Genomic DNA, 17554 nt, shown 5'->3' with positions numbered 1-17554 from the left:
TAAGACACTACAATACTAGACTCCAATTGTGAAGGAAGTTATACTGTTTAGTCAAGAAAGCAGGTAAAAAGTTAATCCAGTTTCTTAAACTGAAATGTAAGTCACTCAATCATGAATAAATTAGGAACAAGAAAAACAAAATGTATTCATGACAATGTAGTCAGTGGTCACTAGAGGATCCAATATTTAGAAGTACTTGGAACTAGTATGTTTGTTTCTTGGTTACCTAATATAAGAAAATATAGCCCAACGGAATATGATTCAAGATAAATCAAGCCAAAAGCTTCTCCAGCATTTCACCCAAAAATTTAACAGTAGAAATATAGAAACAGTAAAGAGAGCTATGGGATCCAACCTAGTATCATAAAAGGTGTTACGGAAAAATATCAGCCACAACAGGGAAAGGGCATATTAGAATTATGAGGAAGTTATTGTTGAGAAAAAAGTTCTCTATTGATTCCTCCAATTGCTGCACACATGTCAGCTGATAGTTTTTATTATAAATTATTTCTTCGAAGATTATAGGTACAAAGAGCAGCCTGGAAGAAAAGAAATAGTAAATACATCCGGGGGAGATCTGTCTTCTGACCAATAAACAGTCCCTGAAGTCTGAACAGATTCCTCTTGAAGACACTGGGTTTCTTTGCTAAGCTCAGCATTCTTCAGCTGTATACAAACCCAGTGGGTCTACAACATCTATCTTAGCTCATCTCCACAGTGCCCCTGTGGAATTTGGGAGACTAGAAAAAAATTAAAGCTGACATTGCCAAATAATTCAAGATTTAGGAAGTCTGTTATCTTCAACTCATTAATCTCAGGTCTTCTGCTAGCATCTATGAAACAGTGGCCACGTAGCCTGATAAGTAACAGTAAAACATCTCATTTCAGACCTTTATCACTTGAAACTATGTCCAAAGTACTGGCTGCAAACATCAGTAGCCCCCAAAAGACATAGTGATTAATTCTGGGAAACACTCAGGGGCTAAGTAGAACTTTAAATCAAAATCTGTTTTATGTAATCCTCAAATATGTTTATGCTTGAGCAGTTCACTTCATTGATATATTTAGTAATGCTTTATATGGAATGTTATTTTGCACTAAATTTCATCCTCAATGAGTTCAAAATCTAATATGGAAATAAAAAGTAAATAATTACAAATAAATTTCATACATTTTTCTCAAAAGGGAGATACACACAAATTTGAAAAAGTGATTTTCCTTATTTCTACAGCATAAATGTTGAGTGTATACATCAGATTAATAATTTTTATACATTATAAAATTTTCAGCCTTGTTACTCAAAAGTGTGCTCGAAGGACCAAATGTTATTGCATCACTTGCAGCTGGCTAATATTCATACTATCTGTCTCCAAAGACCTTAATAAGAATTTGCATTTAACAGAATTCTCAGGGGATTCTCATGTATAGTTTAATAAGAGTACTATGCCATAAGATATTTAAACAAATCAATGTTTGGATATCATTTCATGTCCCACCCCTCAACCCCTGCCAAGACAAAAACAGAATTACTACATAACCAAAAACACAGCTGGGTGCCAACAGCTCAAATTTATAATCCTAGCCTATAATCCTAAATCCAAAGGATGGTGGTTGAAAGCCAGCCTGAAGAGGACTGGGGGTGTGTGTGGCTTAAGTGGTAAAGTACCAGAGGAGCAAGTAAGCAAGCCGACTTGAGTACAAAGACCTGAGTTCAAACCCCGGTAATGCCCCTCAACAGGAAAAAAAAATCCAAATAACACAAGTACATCTTAAACATACAATGAAGATAATGTTCGTACTAACAGGACACCTACATACTAAGATCACAATTGTTAACTTAGCAAACGTGAAGGATGAGAAAAATACAATCATCCAAGAAATGGAAACAAGAGGTTTTTTATTGTATTATTTGTGGGGTTTTTCTTTCCTTTTTTTTTGGTTTATCCCCTTTTGTCACTGTTTTGGATTTCTGTACCCTTTGTCTTGTATATAAGTTTATCTGATTTGGGGAGGGGAAGAGGAAGCACAGAAACCATACAACAAAGGGTGAACCAATTCAGCAGTGATACTAGAAGCTATGTTGGAAATAAACTATACAACTTTGGGGTGGGGTGTTGGGAGGGGAAAAACTGAGGGAGAATGAGAGGGTAACACTGTTCAAATGGAAAGGTACCCATTTCCTGACTTACATATAATCCTTCTGTATATCACCTTTACAATAAAATTTAAAAATTAAAAAAACAATGTCTTCCATTAAAAAAAGAAAAATACAATCACAAATCACCTAAGAAATATTTGTCTGTTAATATCAGCATAATCCAAATCTAATCTGAACAAAGTCAGAAAAATTTAAACACAATGGATAATCAAAAGAAGAATTATCCCACTAAGCCAATGTAAAATTCTGGCAATGTACACAGATTATATCGTCAAAATAAAAACTTATTTTATTTTCAGATAGGTTAACTCAAAGTATAGTAGATGTGTATGTATCTTCTTAAGGAGTGGAGGTGCCCTAATTAGATAGTTCTTTAAGAAAAAAAAAAAAAAGGATGTACACTGGTTGCTAAAGTTATAATCCTAACTATTAGCAGGAGAAGACTAGAGGATCCTGGTTCAAAACTAGTCCAGGCAGAAAAGGCTGTGCATGAGATTCTTAGCTCCAATTAACCAGTAGAGCTTTAGCTTAAACAGTTGAGCAGAAAAGCTAAGAGGCAGAAATAAGGGCCTGAGTTCAAACCACAGTAATGGCATCAAAAATAAAACGATTTCAGAACTATTTTAGCATGTTCAGATCACATAATTTTATTAGATTTTCCTGTATTTTGTACAGGTGTGAATGGACTGAGTAATTTGATAAGTATTAAACTTTCTAGTTATAAAGCCATGAATATAAAATTGTCTTTCAGTTAGCCCCCATGACTTTACTTCCAAGTATAAATAGGTCTATCAAGAAATAATTTCCAAAAGTTGTGTAAAGGTAAAACAACAAAACAAACTTAAAATGTGAGAAAATTCTCTGAAAAGTTAAATGTTTTAAAAAATATTTTAATACTTTGTACTTCAAATGTTTTACAAAGTAGGAACAAGAACAAATGAAACATCATGTAAAACATACAAAATAATATACCTCTCTCTTATTTCTTCTCGCAACCTTGAGGAATTCCATAAGGATCTGTAGTTGGGCTGCATGTGATTCCTACAAAAAAGATTATAATTATTTTCTTTAGAAATATAACTCAGCTCAAAAACTTCGTTAATACCACAACAATCAGTAAAAGATAACTTTATGCACACATTTAAGTTACACTAATTTTTCCACTTAATATTATTATATGCTATTTGGCATTTTAAACAACAAGTCATTTTCCAAGAAACAGAGGACACAGGTTTTCTACATATTGAAAACCTACTTATAGGAAATGGTTTTGTTTCCCCAATCAAACTTACAGCATAGTCAAGACAAAGTTTCTAGACATGAAAATCAGTTTTACCATAACAACTTCATCTGTAGCAATTAGCACTAATAGATATTTATACTTTTTAGAAGTATAAATTTACACTTTCTGGTTATCAGTCACATAAATATGAGAATATATTTCTATAGATTTTAGTCAAAATTAAATCTTTGAAAATAAAAAAGATTTTAATATAAATAGGAAGATAGGATGTATCACAAATCAGTAATTAAAACTAGATGAAACTAAGTTAAAATTATGAGACCTGACTTTTTTTGTTGTTGTTGTTGGTCGTGGGGCTTGAACTCTGGGCATGGGTGCTGTCCCTGTGCTCTTCAGCTCAAGGCGAGTGCTCTACCACTTGAGCCATAGCACCACTTCCGGTTTTCTAGTAGTTTACTGGAGATAAGAGTCTCATGGACTTTTCTGCCCGGGCTGGCTTTGAACCGTGATCCTCAAATCTCAGCCTCCTGCGTGGCTAGGATTATAGGCGTGAGCCACCAGCACCTGGCAGACCTGATTTTTTTATAATTGTTGGTCCTGGTGCTTTAACTCAGGACCTGGGTACTGTCCTTGAGCTTTTTTGCTCAAAGCTAACTCTACTTCCAGTTTTTTGGTAGTTAATTCAAAATAAGTGTCTCATAGATTTTCCTGCCCCTTCTGGTTTGGAACAAAATTGTCAGATCACAACCTCCTGAGTATCAGGATTAAAGGTGTAAGCCACCAATGCTTGAAATTTACTGAGTATCCAAACATAAAAACAAGATTTATCTCTCAATATCAAAATTCTCAAAAGCAATTACTTTGGTAGTAACAAAAAAGGATTCAAAATTATATACTAGGTTTTACCAATCAGATTAGAAAAAAGAATACTGTTGTAGTCAAGTTTACCTTGATCTTACATAGTAATGCAGGAAATGTAACTAATACAACCTTCTTAAAAGGCAAGATGCTGGAAAAATCTCCTTTAGCATGATTTTCATTTCTTGGAATTTATCCTAAGTTCATACATATTTAGAAGGGAATTCAATGGAGACAAATTTTCAAGATTATTATCTCCAATTAACCAAAAAGAAAAAGAAAAAAAAGAAGCTGTATGAGTGAAGTAAAAGCACACCACAAGCAAAGAAGCTAAGGGAGAATCTGAAGCTATGAATTCAATCCCCATACTTGCAGGGAAAAAAAAAGGGTGTAAAATCAGAACAATAAGAGTTTATAAACAAATATAGTAATAAGTTTCCCTTAAATGATTGAAATGGGGGAAAAGGTCAAGCAGAGTAGTCCAAAAACTAACATATAGAACAAATACATACAAATATACAAATATGTAACTAATAAAAATTTCATTTACTGCACAAAAGAACTGAAGCATCTATTAAAACAGATACCATGTCAGCTTTTAGAAATTCTTATTTTCTTGCTCTAGAATAGATCTAAGAATTGTATACTTAACAAGGGCCCTGATGACAGAGAATAAGCCCACCAAAATTTGAAAAATACCACTAAAATAAACCCCATAGCTCCTTCACACTCATTCCACAGGTTCTCTATTCCTTTGGGCAGTGGGAATGAATCTTTGCATTTTAAATGGAAAAAGGGGAAACATATGACAATTTTACCTCAAGGAAAATATAAACTGAGAGTATTAATTTAATTATTTTCCAGTTAAAAAACACAATACACCTGGTATTTGATACACTGAATAAATTTGTAAAAGAAAGCAATCTGAAGACTGAGGTTTCTCCTGTCATAACGAATTGTTTTGCCGAGGTAAAGCCTTAGACTCATATTTGACAAGGGAGTTAAACTGTCACAGAGAACAAACTCACAAGAGCCTTATATCCCAATAATAATAATAAAGCATCCTAGATACTATACATCACTGGGACTTCTCTATAATGATTACTTCAAACTACAGAATATATAGCAAAGCCCTCATCTTTATACAAAACAGAATATACCCTGCAAAGACTGCCAATAAAGTAATTTTGTTCAATTTACAATAGTATCTGAACGATCTTCAAAATAAAAAGTGTGAATACTTTAACTAGAACATGCAAATAGGATGAAAATACAACTGTGCAACATGGGCACAGTGGCTGCTTCCTGTAATACAGGCTACTTGGAAAGTGAAGATCATGAGATCATAATTTGGGTCAAGCCAGGTAAGAGAAGCAAATCAAGAGACTGTATCACAATGAACAGCTGAGATGGTAGTACATGCCTATTACCTCAAAATTCCAACAAAGGGCAAACAAGAGGATCATAGGCTAGACCAGCCCAAGAATAAAGCAAAACCCAAACCAAAAAAATATCCCCCCCCCCACACACAAAAGGTTGAAAACTTTACCAAACACATGGTAGAGCATTTGCCTAGTAAATAGAGGCTCTGAGTTCAAACCCCAGTATGGAAGGGGGGAAAAAGGAAAAACAGAATGCAGCTTCAGAAAGAAAAGACTCTCAAAATATTATGATCAAAAGGAAGCGCAACTTAGATCAGGAGCTCATCACACAAAATCTTCTGTTGCAGTTTAAGCACAGTGCCATGATGGGTCTGATTGTGATGGTTCTATAATTTTTTGCCTTCACAAAAGAATGAAAACTATATTCAATGGAAATAATATGTCAATTTTTTTTCCTACTATCCTGAGGCATAGGGCCCAGTCAGCCATTTCATCAGGAGGTTAAGTAACAAACTTTCTGTGTGTGTGTGTGTGTGTGCGCGTGCGTGTGTGTGTATATATATATATATATATATATATATATATATATATATATATATATATTTCTAAGTATTGGGAAGGTTAAGTGTTAAAAACCACATTTGGCTTAAATATTTTCAACTTAAGACAAAATAAATCATACATAATCACATCATTAAATTGAGAAACTACCTACCTACAAGAAAGTAGATAATTATCAAATTTACAAAACTATAATTTCATATGCAAATATGAAGAAAATTATATAAAAGACATAGAAAGTACAAAGATGATTGCAAATGGGAAGTGGTTTGCCAGTAGCATTAAAAAGAAATTGAACAGGAAATTAATTTCTGATCTTCTTCTTTTTGAATCTAGAGCCTCAGATTTGCCAGGCAAAGTCCTTACTCCTTTGAGCCATAACTTAGGCCTTTTTGCTACCTATAGTCATCTAACAGACAGTGTTGTGTTTTTGTCTGTAAAGCCTTAGACTATAATACCTATGCCTACAAAGTAGCTTAGATTAATAAGTGTGCAACTTCATAAGGTCATTAAACCAATGACTAAAATGAGAATTCCAAAAATTCCTTAAATATTGCCTAGAATTGTTAAAACTTCCAAAAAAATGGACATTTAGCCCTATTCTCTCACTTAAGAAATTTCTTAAGAAAAAGAAGTATAAAGGAAAAAAACATATTAATCCATTAACAATTTTTATTAACATGTTAACATTTTAACATTTAACATTTTAACATTAACATTTTATTAACATATTAACACATTAACAATTTTTGTTTCCACTTGCAGTATCCCTTATATTTGTCTTGAGAGAGTATGTCTGCCATCTGAAATTAAACTAGCCTCAAAGTTTTATAAACCAATGTTTTAAAAAATATTTTCTCAACCTTCTCTACAATAAATATTTTTACTCCCTAAACTACAAAAAGTATTACTATTACAGAAAGCTAGCCAAGGATCTGGTCAAAGAAATACAATTAAATATGTAAAACATATATTTAATCCTTGTACCAATTCCCAATTCCATGCTTTAGTATATTTCTGATATGATGAATGCTACCTTTGCCAGGTATAAAAAAGTGGACTCATCAAAGTATGTAAACAGATTATACAGCCGATCTTTTCATATTTCATTATACATGAACAACTTGGTCCTTATCTATTTAATTAGCATGAATTCATATGCCCCAAGTGCAGTTAACTTCACAATGACTTGCTTAATAAGACACCAAGCGCTTGGAGGAAGAATTGTTTCTACTTACACTAGACTTTCTTAAATAGAATATTAGTCATGTTTATTGTTGCAAAGTAGAATGACTACAGATGACAATATATCTACTGTATATTTCAACAAAAGTGGAAGTGTTTTCACTGCATAGAAACCTTAAATGTTTAAGAAACATGGCATAAATAGTACAGTGTATACATATAACAAAATATCACGTGGTACCCCATAAAAATACACAAGTTTTATGTTAATTTTTAAAATAAAAATTTTAAAAACTAATAATTACAAATCAAAAATTACAAAACAAATAAAAATTATACTTTTAACACCTCTACCAAGAACTGGTAGAACAAAAGAAAAGGGATTTGAATGTTAATCAAATACACATATTTAAAAAGTACTACAGTATTTTCAAACTAAGTAAAATACTCAGCAAAACAAACTATATGCTGAACTAAAATGAAAATTACAATCGATTTCCAAAAACTGAAAACATAAGCTGAAATTCTGCTCTTGGCTAAAATGATGTAAAAGGGACTAGATTCAAGTTGTTACCTTAAACAACAAAATATCAACTCAACCATATGAAATGAGTTTTCAAAGGCTCAAAATATCCTAATAGGCATAGTGAAAAAACTTTGAAATACAAAGCATCATTTAGCATACTCTGAAAGGCTGCATTAGTAGCCAGGCAAAATTAGTATAAACAAACAACAACAAAAAAAACCACTGTTTTTTTCAAGCAAGTTTAAAGACAATTCAAACTATTTCCAGGTAATTTAAATGCATGTCTGAGCAAAACTTAGAAGTGTGAAAATACAAAAACATGCAATAATGAACAACATGAAACAATATAATTTCTAGCCTTCAATAAAAAAACACTGTGCATGCAATGAGGCAGGAAAATACATCTCATAAAGAGAAAAAGTTGATCTATAAACACAGATAAAGCAATGACGCAGAAGCCAGTCATCCTGGTACATTCTTAACACTCCTAGTACTTGGGAGGATAAGGCAGAAAGATGACAAATTCAAGGCCAGCTTGGCCCACATAGCAAGACCCTGCTTCAAAAATCGAAAATGAAAACATTATAGAAACAACTCAGATAAGAGAATAAAAACATTTACAAAAAAGGTATGCGTGTTCTTGAAGTTGGGTAAGAAACATAAAGCATAAGAAATATGGAAGTTAGAAAAGAGGAGTAAACTTGAAAATAGTTGTAGAAACTATCAAAAATAAACCATATAGAAAAATCTACCAAGCTACACATATAAGAACTGTTCAACAGTGAACTACAGAACAACTCCAACCTCCTAATAGTGTGTAGCTAGTTTCCAAAGTGAAGAAAAGGAGACAAATTTTAATACATAATGGCAGAAAAAATTCTAAATCTAATACCAACTCTAAACTCACAGATCCAAAAATTCAAAGAATCTCAATAACAAGAAACATCAAGTAGGAAATCCTAAATTAGGGCATTTAATAATAAAATTAAACAGGGTAAGACACTTCATTTATAGGACAAAAGAATGACAGGAGATCTAACATTTGAAACAGTGGAAGCCAAAAGACTGTGAAGTAAATTTCTTTTTTTAAGACAATCTAGAATTCTATATTCACATAGAAGTACTAAGGAACACAAAGGTGAAATACTTTGTCAATGACACAAAAGAGTTAATTCAGCAGCAGCAGAAATGCCCTAAAGAAGAAATGTATTAAATGTCCTTTAGGAAGACAAAAATAATGAAAGATAGAAACCTGATCCACACAAAGGAAGGAAGTGGATTCCAAGTAAGCTAAGGCACCAAGATGAAGTAGAAACTCATTTTCTTTATTCTTCTCATTCTTACTCTCCCACCACTTCATAAATCAATAGGTAAAAGAATTGAGGAAAATAGAAATAGAACACAAATAACTAATTCACCAAACATAAAACCAAGTGAAGAAACTTTCAACTTCAGTACTAATCACAGAAATGTGAAAAAGGCACATAAAAAGAGATGTACTTGCTAGCATCAAACAAGAAAAAATTAGAAAGATCCAAACCAGAGAAGAAATGTTGACCATCTCTATCAAGAAAAATAATGTTCTTCAATAGCTGACATTTAACAAGATTAAAACATGTACATGCATACCTTATTACTAGCAATTACCTTAAAAAATCCTAGTGTATGCATATACATAATGGCACAAAAATTCTAAATCTAATACCAACTATAAACTAACAGATCCAGAAGTTCAAATAATTTCAATAACAAGAAACAGGAAAGTGGAAAACCCTAAATTAAGGCATTCAGTGCATTTCTTCTTTAGAGCATTTCTGCTGCTGCTGAATTAATTCTTTTGTGTCATTGACAAAGTATTTCACCTTTGTATTGCATAGTACTTCCATGTGAATTATAGAATTCTAGATTGTCTTATAATAAGAAATTTACTTCACAGTCTTTTGGCTTGTACTGTTTCAAATGTTAGATATCTTGTCATTCTTTTGTCCTCTAAATGCCGTATCTTTCCCTGTTTAATTTTATACACATATATGTGTATATCTATGAATAAAGATAGACACATAACCATATATATACAAGAACAAGGAAATATGTGTAACAATGTTAAATTCAGTACTGATACAGCTAAAATCTAAATGCTGACCAATAGTAATAAAAATATTCCCATAATGGATCACCCTGGATAAGTTAAATTAAAACTAAATATCGTTATGAGCTTCCAAAAGAAAACAGAGGTTATGTATATGTCAAAATAAAATCTACAGTATGAAAACCTATGTGCACTTATAATTCACAGAAGCAATACACAGTTGTAGCTAAAAAGTCCATGACAGGAGATTGGTTCCCAAATTGGCTCCTTCTTGAGAAAAATAATAGTAAAAATCTACAATCTAAAACTAAGATAACTGTGTTTCTTCAATTCTAAGCCACAAAGAAGGAAAGACAATGGAATGTACGTAAGAATTTAGTTTCAGAAAAGTACTTGTCTACAATATCTTTAAAAGTGCAGTTGTACATTAGTACAGAACTTCTAGTTTACCACTGGGTGGGAGACAGAAGAGGGAGAAACAGCTAAACAGGAAAGAATCATGGATTTCATCTACTTTTTCAACAGTCTTTCAACAAATTCTGTCTTCAGCCTGTACTACGTATCACCAATCCTGGAATTTCTGGTCTACCTAGCTTTCCCATGTTGGCTTAATGTACAGAACACTCCCCACCCTTCAGAAACCTGAATATATTGCCTTTTGTGTTCATATGCTTACAAAATATTCCTATTATCTTGACTGCCATTTCCTTTGTTTTTCTTTGTTTTGTCCTGTGGGGAATGTGGAGGACCAAACTCGGGGCCTTGCACGTACCAGGCAAGCACCTTTCCTCTATGCTAAATCCCTAATCCCAGCCTTTTTCTTTATTTTCCCTTTGTTGTAATATTTATAGTTCAAAAGTCAAGGTAATAGTATATGGTTAATTTATCACAAAGAAATCTTTTCAAAAGATTTTTGTTCTGTTTATCTACACACATACACACACACAGCACATTCTTCTCCATAGCCTTTAACACAACTCCTGAAATAAGATACTAAAAAAAAAATAAACAAAAACTATAATTAGAAGTGTACAGTGTTTACCTAGCATGCATGAGGACCTATGTTCAATTCCTCTTGAAAATTAAAAGAAAAGTGTATGTTTAGTTAAAAAAAAGTGTAGGAGAAATTTCCAGCTTGATTACATCAACCTCAGGAATTCCTTTCTCTAGGAAAAGATTCTCATGCTATTTAGAGAGACCCCAGGTCAGGACTAAGCTAATCAGAATCTACAGATTTTTTTTTTAACTTAAGTTGGAAAAAGAAATTTTTCTTTTATCAAAAATCACAAATATAAGCCAGACGCTGGTAGCTCACGCCTGTAATCCTAGCTACTCAGGAGGCTGAGATCTGAGTATCACAGTTCAAAGCCAGCCCAGACAGGAAAGTCTGTGAGACTCTTATCTCCAGTAAACCACTCAGAAAACCAGAAGTGGTGCTGTGGCTCAAGTGGTAGTGCTAGCCTTGAGCTGAAGAGCTGAGGGACAGCATTCAGGCCCAAAGTTCAAGCCCTGTAACTGACCCCCCCCAAAAAAAATTCACAAATATAAACAAAGTGTCACATAATAAAAATATATCAGAAAACAAAGCACAACTGGCATAAAAGGCTCCCAACAACATTCAAATTTCTAATCTCATTTGTTTGCAGTATTTCAGAAAAGCCACACATCTAATCTCAAAATTTGGTTGTTCAGTTCATCCCTTCTGTTTTTGTGAGCTACTCAGTCACTTACTATCACAAGAAATAGCCATTTTTTAACCTAAAAAGTCAGTAACTAGTCAGGATGTATATTTGCTTAAAGTGTGTGTTGCTTTTAACATATTCAATTGCAGGGTTGGAAAGGTGGCTCAGTGGTAGAGCGCTTGCCTTGCATGCCTAAGGCCCTAGGTTCGATTCCTCAGCACCACATAAGCAAAAAAGAAAAAAGCCGGAAGTGGCACTGTGGCTCAAGTGGTAGAGTGCTAGCCTTGAGCTGAAGAGCTGAGGGACAGCACCCAGGCCCAGAGTTCAGGCCCCACGACTGGTCCAAAAAAAAAAATAAATAAATAGATAAATAAATAAAAATAAAATATTCAATTGTAGGTTAATACATACTTTGTTAATACTTTACATTTATTCACATAAAAGAAATAAAATTTTGCACCTACTTATAATCACGTTTTTATATGCTCTTAGTTAAGCCATAGAATTGCTGCTGCTTTGAAGAAACACCTGCCAAGATTTTTGCCTAATGGAGATAACCAAAAAAAAAAAATCTATTTCACCTCCAAATCTCAAATGGAAAGGGGATGAAACAACAAAGACAAATCAGTAGAAGAAAATATCAGTAATTGTTTTATATGTTGATGGAATTTTATTTTCTCTTTAGCACTTACGTTAATAACAAATGACCATTGGAAATGTTATATATGGAATTTGCTTTCTCCCTTTTTTCCCTTGAGATGGGGATCTATGTAGCACATGCTGATCTCCAACTTGTGATCCTCCAGCCTTGAAAATGAGGACTCTTGTCCTCATGAGTTTTTCATATCTTTTTTAGCCAAATAAAAAAAGATGAATTACTGACACTATGATTTTAAGCATTTAACTACAATAAATACCTCTATTTAAAACTTTTTTTTTTTAAGTTAAGCTACCACTTACTGCTTCCAGTTGTTTCTTCTTTTGCACAAGTAACTCCAACATGAGGTTGACATTAGCCAAATCAAGGTTATCTTGGTCAGTTCCTAACAAATCTTGAAGTATCTGCCACCTGTGGCCATTCTGAAAATGAAAAGAAAAATAGGAACTGTTTAAAAAGAATGTTTTATAGACTCTTAAGCAAATATTTAACAACTACTTCCAATATGCATTACTTACAGTAAAAATACACTGTGTGTTCTACCCTGTTCCTCCATAATCAGTAGCTCTTCACCACCTTCTAGTTATAGTTTAAACATTATATCTCCCTCAAATGAATTTAGCAGTTACAAAAGGGACATTAAAGGCAAATATTAAATCAGAATTTTGAAAAGTATAATTTCTCTGCAGAAAAAGTAACTATTTCACTATTAACTTGAGCGTCTTATTGTAAGATAAGCACTAAAGATTTTTGCTTTGTTCTTGTTCTATTATGGAAAATACTATGAATTATCTGTATTAACCATCTCATCTTTTTTTTTGGTAACGTAATTTTTTTTCCAAATGTCTACAACCCACATTTTAAACTTTCTCTTCAAAAAATTGTAATTAAGGCTCAATTGTCTTGGTAAGTTGAAGACAATCCTGTTAAGCTGTATGAATAGTTTATTCTAAATACCTGCCCATTTTGTTCAGCCTGACCATTATAATCTTTCACATGTCATTATTAAAAACTATCTCAACATGATAATATCCAACTTTTAAAAAAGTAAGTACTCTATTAACTATAACAGACAATGCAGTTAATTCATTTATCTGAATAGAACTTCAAACAAATATCCTTTAAGAAAAACAACAGTAAGTTTTAACATCAGCTCAATATTAAACAAAAAAAATTATTAAAAATAGTAATGAGAGTTGAAACATACGGTGCTACTCACTGAGTGGTCCAATTTGAACCTCTTTTCCTCAAATCTTTGCTTTTGTTTGAGAATGAGCTCATTCACTACAAACAAACATAAAGAATATAAAATTCACTTATCTGTTAAATAGATCTTATAATTCTGTTTAAGATTCTATTTTAACTTTATAATATATAAAAATAAGATAGTAAGCAGAATGTGTTTTGCTTTATTTGCTTTATTTCAAATTATAACACTTTTTTTGTACCTATTACTACTTCAAATTTTATTACCACATACAAATTCTTTAGAGGATTCTTCACTATGTGACACAGTTTCATGCTATCAAGCATAAGTAACTTGAGTGTCTTATTCTAAGATAAGCACTAAAGACTTTTGGTTTGTTCTTGTTCTATTATGGAAAATACTATGAATTATCTGTATAAACCATCTCATCTTTTTTTGGTAATGTAATTTTTTTCCAAATATCTACAACCCTACAATATGATTCTTGACTAACTTAGGCCAATTTATTCATTCATAGTCTAATAGTGATTGATGAGTTTTTTGGGTTTTTTTTGGTGCTGGTCCTCAGGCTTGAACTCAGGGACTGAATGCTGCACCTGAGCTTTTATGCTCAAGGCTAGTACTCTAACCACTTGAACCACAGCTCCATTTCTGTTTTTTTTTTTCTCCTTTTCTTTTCTTTTTGTAGTTTTCTGGAGATAAGAGTCTCATGAACATTACTGCCCAGGCTAGCTTCCAACTGCAATCCTGATCTCGGCCTCTTGAGTTGCTAAGATTATAGGTTTGAGCCACCTGTACCAGACAGAGTTTTGTTATATAGATTAGGCTGGCCTCAAATTTGTGACCCTCTTTCCTAGACTTCAAGTTCCAGGATTAATCACCATATTCTACTATGACCAGCTCTATGTCTCAGTTTTACCAATGAGAGGTGTTGCTTTTTAAAACAAGGGTCAAATTCTTTCCCTACCTTCATAAGGGCATCTCAACCTACTTAGAACCATTTTTTCATCTTGTGGGTAACTAGCCAAAGGACCAAAGCATAGGCTGGAAATGGAAGAACAGAAAGATAGAAAGAACTTAGCAGTATCGCTGAACCAGTGGATTAATACATTGTAGAAATTGTTTTATTATAAACCAATACATTTTTATACTGCATAAATGATTGTTGTTTCTGCTTGTTTTTATAGCCAATGTATACAAACTGGCATTGGAATAAAAAAATACCGAAAAGAAAACAGTACTCAACAACATTAGGCACTTTAAAGACATTACTCTAAGGATAACGTGTTCATTTAGAGAGGAAAGAACATTAGGATAGAGAATTTCAAGACCTTACTCAGGGTAGATAAGAAAAAGACTGAATTAGGAAAAAGGCCATCCATCTATTATTGTCCACCATGCAATTGCAAATATTTTGAAAAAAAAAAACAAGTAAATATTCAGGTCATAACTGGGAGCCAAGATCTCAAGCAACTCAAACTAGCAAGACAGATAAATATAATGTAGCAGTTATTACACAGTGTGAAAATCAGCACTATACCTGAAACAGATTTACACAGTATAAAGGCCAGGTATCATTGAAATAAAGGGTTACAAATACACACAGCCTGTGGATCAATCAAAATGTTAACAAGTAGGCTTCACATAAATGTGACTTAAAAATTGGGCCAAACAGGACCAGAGAGACTAAGAAGAGGAGTAAAAAAGAATTCACAAAAGGGTATATAAGTGTGTGTGTGTGTGTGTCTGTTCTGTAGTCTGTCTGTCTGTTCTGTATTAAAAGCCACAAAGCAATTAGAAATGAGGTGATTTAGAATAAATATATAGCTGGGCACTGGTAGCTCATGCCTGTAATCCTAGCTACTCAGGAGGCTGAGATTTGAGGATTACGATTGGAAACTAGCTTGGGCAGAAAAGTCCCTGAGACTCTTATCTCCAATAAACTACTCAGAAAACCTGGAAGTGGCACTGTGGCAAGTGGTATAGGGCTTGCCTTGAACAAAAGCAGCTCAGGGACAGCAACCAAAACTAGCACAATAAACAAACAAATTAATTAATAAATTAGATACAGGGTCCTAGTAACTTTGTAAATGAATAATTGGGGCTAAGAATGCAGGCATATCAGAGCCAAAAAGAAATATAGAGTCCACAGAAGATAATACAATGAGAATAAACAAACATATGAAGATAAGAATTGTGACTAAAACAAGTGCAATATTGGTTTTTGCCAAATATACTGTGAACTGAGCATATTAAGGCTACATGTCAAACTACAAAAGTTATAGAAAGTAAAGGCAAAAAAAAGAAAAATGTATTAACTGATATTTCATATATAAATTAAACTGCACATTTCTCAAAAGTTTTTATCACTGGATCAGATTTTTCATGTATCTAAAAACAGTATTTTTTCTTTAAAAACTATATCCTCCTATAAGATGTAGTAGGAATTCCTGAAGAATGAACATTAACTTTATTTTTAGCATACTTTGTTCAATTTCTTCATTAAAGAATCATTGTTTACTTCAGTACATAAAAATACTAACAAAGAAGTCTTTTTAAAAATCCAAGTTAAAGGCCCACAACTGACAAAAAAAAAATCCAAGTTATACCTAATGAATTCAACATTCAAATGAAAATATGCAAATGCTATCAAAATTCCACATTTAAGGGAAAACCCTTCTAACTGTGCTATAACTCACAATGTACTTTGGCTATTTTATGTTTAAATAATGGTTTGCTGCAAGGAGAAGGCATCAGCTATAGATTCCTTAGTATACTATAAACTGAAGCATTTAAAGATTCCATCATTGCCCTGCTCACCAATCCATAGACACGAAGATACAGTAAGCATCAATTAAACCTTAATTTTATAATTCCAAACATGTCATGCAATTTTCACATTTTCATCAAGGTAAATATTTACTTGAAACCATAATGATTTCTTAGAAGTGAGATCCAAACCTGAAGGATAGTTTATACTTTGGTTACAGTTCTGTGAAGTCTTACAACCTTTTCATCAACATTTCTTAGTGCCAAGAATACATTTTACTGGTAAAGGTTCTACTCCACCAATTCTTTTTAGAGGCAAGACAATAATAGTAAAAGTATATACACAAACCACCATTACTAAATACCACATACCAACTTAATTACTTAGTTACTGTATAACTTTATGTAAGTCAGACACACAACATTGTCTGGGCCTCAGGTCTGCTCATCTAAGGACAATAATAGCAGTATCTTGAAGGACTGCCACAGGATTAAATAATCTATGTTCACAAAGCTCTTAAGACAATGACTGACATTAGTGAGGGCTTCATATTCTATTTACTTTTTAAAAAAACACACTTGCTTGGCTTGGGGAAGGTAGTGTGTATTGTGTGTGTGGTTGTGTGCGTGTGTGTGTGTGTGTGTGGAGAGGGTATTTGTAGTGTGTGTGTGTGTTTGGTTTGGGTTTTTAGGGATTTTTTTTTCTTGGAAACAAGTTCTCTCTATGTAGCCTAGACGCTAGGATTGGAGGCATGTGCCACCACACCTAAGCCTAAACAGATTTAAAACTTTGAATACCTTGCCTTTTATTAATGCTTAGGAGGTTCATTCAATTCTGCAGAAATGTTCATTATAAATTTTACATATAGAGAAGAACAGTGAGATAGACAAAAGAAAAGAAACAGAAACATACACACACACCCATAGGTAGTAGATGGTAGAGTTGGAGGAGCTATAGACTAAGCTTTGACTGTAGTTGAGACTACCAACAAAATTAGGAGATGAAGAAGACTGAGGCATCTGAGAACATTACAAGAATCGGAATTGTAAACACACACACTTGTTTATCATTAGGCCCTCCACAGACATTAAGGTAGCTTCTACCTCTTAGCTCTTGTGAATGCTGCTGCTATGATAATGCACATAAAAATACCTTTTCTGGACCCTATTTTCAACTACACAGGATATATAATTCAAAAATATAATTGTTGGATCACATAGAAATTGTGGTTCTTA

General features: G+C 33.0%; 1 protein-coding gene across 1 annotated transcript in view; it reads right to left on the bottom strand.

The window, feature by feature from the left end:
- Positions 1-17554, bottom strand: part of Rfwd2 (ring finger and WD repeat domain 2, E3 ubiquitin protein ligase) — a 98968-nt gene that overhangs the window by 59270 nt on the left and 22144 nt on the right. The window contains exons 4-6 of the mRNA XM_013015742.1: positions 13550-13626; positions 12645-12764; positions 3131-3199 (exon numbers count right to left, since the gene is read on the bottom strand). Of these exons, the coding sequence (XP_012871196.1) occupies positions 3131-3199; positions 12645-12764; positions 13550-13626 (266 nt within the window). The remainder of the gene's footprint in view (positions 1-3130; positions 3200-12644; positions 12765-13549; positions 13627-17554) is intronic.

The sequence above is a fragment of the Dipodomys ordii genome, unplaced genomic scaffold, assembly GCF_000151885.1.
Source record: "Dipodomys ordii isolate 6190 unplaced genomic scaffold, Dord_2.0 Scaffold27, whole genome shotgun sequence".
Classification (NCBI taxonomy): Eukaryota; Metazoa; Chordata; class Mammalia; order Rodentia; family Heteromyidae; genus Dipodomys; species Dipodomys ordii.
Note: the sequence above shows the minus strand (reverse complement) of the source record. Positions and strands in the feature narration are given on the sequence as shown.